The following is a 4,470-nucleotide window of genomic DNA, read 5'->3' on the forward strand; positions in this document are numbered from 1 at the left end:
ATCACTAAGCAGTGTATGACCTTATATGCAAACCCCTCGTTTATCACTGTCTTCTGCCCATTCAACAACTCCATACAGAAGAAAGCTTTCTCTTCCATACAGTACTCATCCAACATCCAATTTCACACCTCCCCTTGGAATTAGGATAGGCAGAATTTTTTCCTTTTTTTTTTTTTTCTAAAAGAAATTCTTTTTTTTTAATTTGGCAGCTAGCCAGTAAGGGGATTCAAACCCTTGAGCTTGGTATTATCAGCACCATGCTCTAACCAAGTCAGCTAACCAGCCACCCAGATAGGCAGAATACAGATGCTTGTCCAAAGCAGAATTGATCTCTTCCCTGCCTAAGACTGTAGCAGGAACTACATCTCAAAACAGATTTTATTTACTCAAGATAAGTGAATTGGGGTTATCTTTTCCTTTCAAATCTCAAGTCCAATCCACTTTGAAATCCTGTTACCCTCTTCCAGATATCTACAACATGGTCTAGATATCCCCCAAACTGGTAACACTTGAGTGGTTGTATAGCCTTCAGTTTAGTCTGTATTCTGCCTTCTTTGTTCCCCTATGGTTTTTCAACGAAGCAGTAAAAATAATTTCTAAGGTAATTCATATCATTCCTCTACTCAAAACCCTCAATGGGTTCCCCCCATCTCAATCTAAGTAAAATCCTAAATTTACAGTGGCTTAAGGGTCTTACATGAGCTGGCCCCCTCTTACCTTGACCTCATATCTTACAAGCCCACTGGCTCACTCTCCTGCTGGCTGGCTTGATATTCTGTTTTGCATGATAACAACATACAACCTCAGGGCCTTTGCACATGCTGTTTCTCTGCCTGGAAAGCTCCTACTCCAGATCTCTAATGTTCATTCTCTTTACCCCCTCAGGTCTTCTTTGACCATTGTATTTAGTGCCCCCAGCTGCTCTCTTTATCCCTTATCTGTCACAACCCTTTATTATACGTGGCATACTACATACATTATTCTGTTTCCTATGAGTAGACAAGCCCTAAGGACAGAGACTTTCATTGCTCACTGTGAATCTCCAACTGTCTGGTATATAGGCTGGTATCAATAAATATTATTCGAATTAATGAGTTAATTTCTGTGTTTCACCAAGGTTGTGGCGATGTTCCATCACTCCTTTCAGCTGTGCAGACCTCTCCTCTGCCCTCAGCAGCAACCAGAGCCTGATCACTCTGGACCTGGGCCAGAATTCCTTGGGGTCTGGTGGAGTAAAGATGCTGTGTAAAGCTTTAAAACTTCAAAATTGCTCCCTCCAAACACTCAGGTATGATCCTTCTTCTTCCCATCATGTTTCCTCCATGATAGTAGGTTTTGGGGAAGCTCAAACTACAGGAATTTGTTGTAGGCATCGATCACGAGCATTCAGCTTTCATCCACTGATGTTTGGTCACCAGATAATTCTCCCATTGATTCCTTCTGTTGCTTTGGCAGGTAAGATAAGTCAAAGAATGAGACCAACACCCAATCTGAAACAAGAAGTTCGGTTCATGGCTTATTTAAGGGAGGGAGAGCTGCGGTGGTCAGCCATCATCTTGTTAGGGAAATCAAACTACAGATTTCATATGGTGCTTTTGAAAAAAGATCTGGTGTGTCAGCATCAGCCTTGGAAGCATGTTCTCTAGAGTGAGTCTTCTCTCTAATGAGAGTCCTGTTTGGTCACCAGATAATTCTCCCATTGATTCCTTCTGTTGCTTTGGCAGGTAAGATAAGTCAGAATGAGACCAACACCCAATCTGAAACAAGAAGTTCGGTTCATGGCTTATTTAAGGGAGGGAGAGCTGCGGTGGTCAGCCATCACCTTGTTAGGGAAATCAAACTACAGATTTCATATGGTGCTTTTGAAAAAAGGTCTGGTGTGTCAGCATCAGCCTTGGAAGCATGTTCTCTAGAGAGAGTCTTCTCTCTAATGAGAGTCGTCTGGGGCTAGTAGAAGGTGTCACCAGTTGGCTATTGTTTACTTGTTTGTTGGAGCAAGTAGTCATTGGGTTCTGTTCTTTACTTGTAACCATGGCAACAAAGAACCATGAGACTTCCTAGTAGAGTGGAGACTTTTTGAAATTCTCAGATGCAACATGAACCACGATGGCTTCAAATAATCACAATTATGTAAACGAAACATAGATTATATATTTTCTTAACACGAATCTCTGCCCTAAGGTAACTTGCAAGTCAAAAGAAGGGACATGTGGACACTAATTTTATTTCTTTTCCTAGCCCTCTTCTTATGAGTTAGCCCTCCCACTTTAGATAATATCAGCAAGTTTTAATCAAGGTATAAAGCTCTTCCACAATGACAACAGGGGGGCTGTTTCTTTGGACCAGCCAGTCAGACATTTTTTCTTGGGTCTTTGAGTTTCAAGATGAGTGATTCAAGGTGGGGGCTTCTTCCTGGATCATAGATCCCTGAAAGCCTATCATGTCTGGGCCCTGCCCTTACAGAATTTGGTTTTTAGCTCTTTGATTCTATCAGCTACCTCATATCCTTCTAATAATCCCTTCTAAGTTAACTAAAGTCATTTTCTCTTACTTGTAGCCAAAGAACCCCAACATCACACCTCATACTTATGTTCTGGTGTGGTCCTTCACGCCCCGTTTCTGATTACTTCCATGATGTTGGTTGGCTATAGAATTGGAACTACCACATACCTTGACCAACCTCCAATAATTATGAATAAACGCAGTTACATTTAACCTTAGAGGGTCATGTTTAAAACTTTTTGAAGCTAGTTAGCCCTTATTTTACCTGGTTATTTTAGTTGCTAACTAAAGGTAGCCTAAGATGTCATGAGTGTATTTTGAATCTTGAACAGCAAAACAAAACTTGATTAATGTGCTAGCAAAAACAAGACTACATTGTTAACAAGAAACATAGCAACTAATATCCCTGGTATCATTTTTATACATATTTTGCTTTAATAATTCCCTCTCCACTCCTCTTCCTCTCTACCCCACATCCCCAATTCTACATACACATGGCTGAATATGGTTACCACAAGGTAAATTCTAGAAATGAGGCTGTCATCATCACAGGCCAAATAAATGGTGATAGTTAGCTAGTATCTTTAGCCAAGGGGGGTAGACAAAAGCTGGTCTGACTAATTTGATTTGAGGTATACATCTCATCTATTTAACCGGTAATCCTGGGTTCACCAAGTAGAAGTTGTCAAAGTGGGTTATAGAGAAGGTAGGTATTAGAGCTGTATCACAGATGTATTCATCAATTCCAAATCTCACTCCAAGTACAATACAAGATAAGCATCCAAGCATCCAGAGCAGCACAGTGGCTTTATACTATTTACGGTGTTAACCTGATATTATTTTTCCCCATCAAATCAATATGAAACTCTCCTTTGTGTCATAGAATAGTCAAGAAAGGTGGCCCATGCTCTGTGAATTCTTAAGGCATGAGACTTTCAGGCACTTGGGGATTTGAAGTGAATCTCCTTGAAGCAACAAGAATCCTTTCCCCCTGTCCCCCGCATCCCAGGTTGAAAATAGATGAATATGATGTTGAAATCCAGGAGCTGCTGAAAGAAATGAAAGAAAGGCACCCACAACTGACCATTGAGAGTGACAATCAAGATCCCAGGAGGAAAAGACCCTCTTCTCATGACTTCATTTTCTGAACCCCTTGGGGTCATTCATTCTCCCATAAAGTCATGGGTCTTCAAGGTGTTGGTGAACTTCCTATGAGCCTCCTCAGTGATAAGCTGGCTGCTGGGCTAGATGTTGTTTTCATCTTGGTTCTGCCCCTGGTTACATGAAACACGCACAGACCACTTAATCCTGTTATGTATGAAATGTCACGGATATNAAGAAAGGCACCCACAACTGACCATTGAGAGTGACAATCAAGATCCCAGGAGGAAAAGACCCTCTTCTCATGACTTCATTTTCTGAACCCCTTGGGGTCATTCATTCTCCCATAAAGTCATGGGTCTTCAAGGTGTTGGTGAACTTCCTATGAGCCTCCTCAGTGATAAGCTGGCTGCTGGGCTAGATGTTGTTTTCATCTTGGTTCTGCCCCTGGTTACATGAAACACGCACAGACCACTTAATCCTGTTATGTATGAAATGTCACGGATATATCGAGAAATAAAGGTGAAAGCATGAATGAATGAAGTTGTACTTATTAATGGGTTCTGACAAAAGTTAGAGAGAAGATTCCTTATTTGGGGAGAATTTAGCCCAGGGAAAAAGGAAGTGACAAGTGTTCGATTGCATGATTTCTGCTGCCCTGCCAGTCATGGGGGTTGGGAGTTGGGGAGGCTTCTCGGCATTGACAGTTCCTGTCAGGAATCTGGGTGAGCTCATTGCAGGTAGACCCTACTCTCGGTATCTTTAGTTATTTCTTTGTTTTTTGGTGGCTGGCCAGTATGGGGATCTGAACCCTTGACCTTAGTGTTATAACACCATGTTCTAACTGACTGAGCTACTGGCCAGCCT

General features: G+C 41.6%; 1 protein-coding gene across 1 annotated transcript in view; it reads left to right on the forward strand.

Annotated features, from left to right (window-relative positions):
- The window catches only part of LOC103601658 (NACHT, LRR and PYD domains-containing protein 2-like), a 34,413-nt gene extending 30,621 nt beyond the window's left edge, over positions 1-3,792 (forward strand). Inside the window, 2 exon segments of the mRNA XM_008586079.1 lie at positions 1,118-1,288; positions 3,512-3,792. Of these exon segments, the coding sequence (XP_008584301.1) occupies positions 1,118-1,288; positions 3,512-3,650 (310 nt within the window). The 3' untranslated portion in view covers positions 3,651-3,792.
- Positions 3,793-4,470: the final 678 nt, after the last annotated feature.

The sequence above is a fragment of the Galeopterus variegatus genome, unplaced genomic scaffold (genome assembly GCF_000696425.1).
Source record: "Galeopterus variegatus unplaced genomic scaffold, G_variegatus-3.0.2 Scaffold3821, whole genome shotgun sequence".
Lineage (NCBI taxonomy): Eukaryota > Metazoa > Chordata > Mammalia > Dermoptera > Cynocephalidae > Galeopterus > Galeopterus variegatus.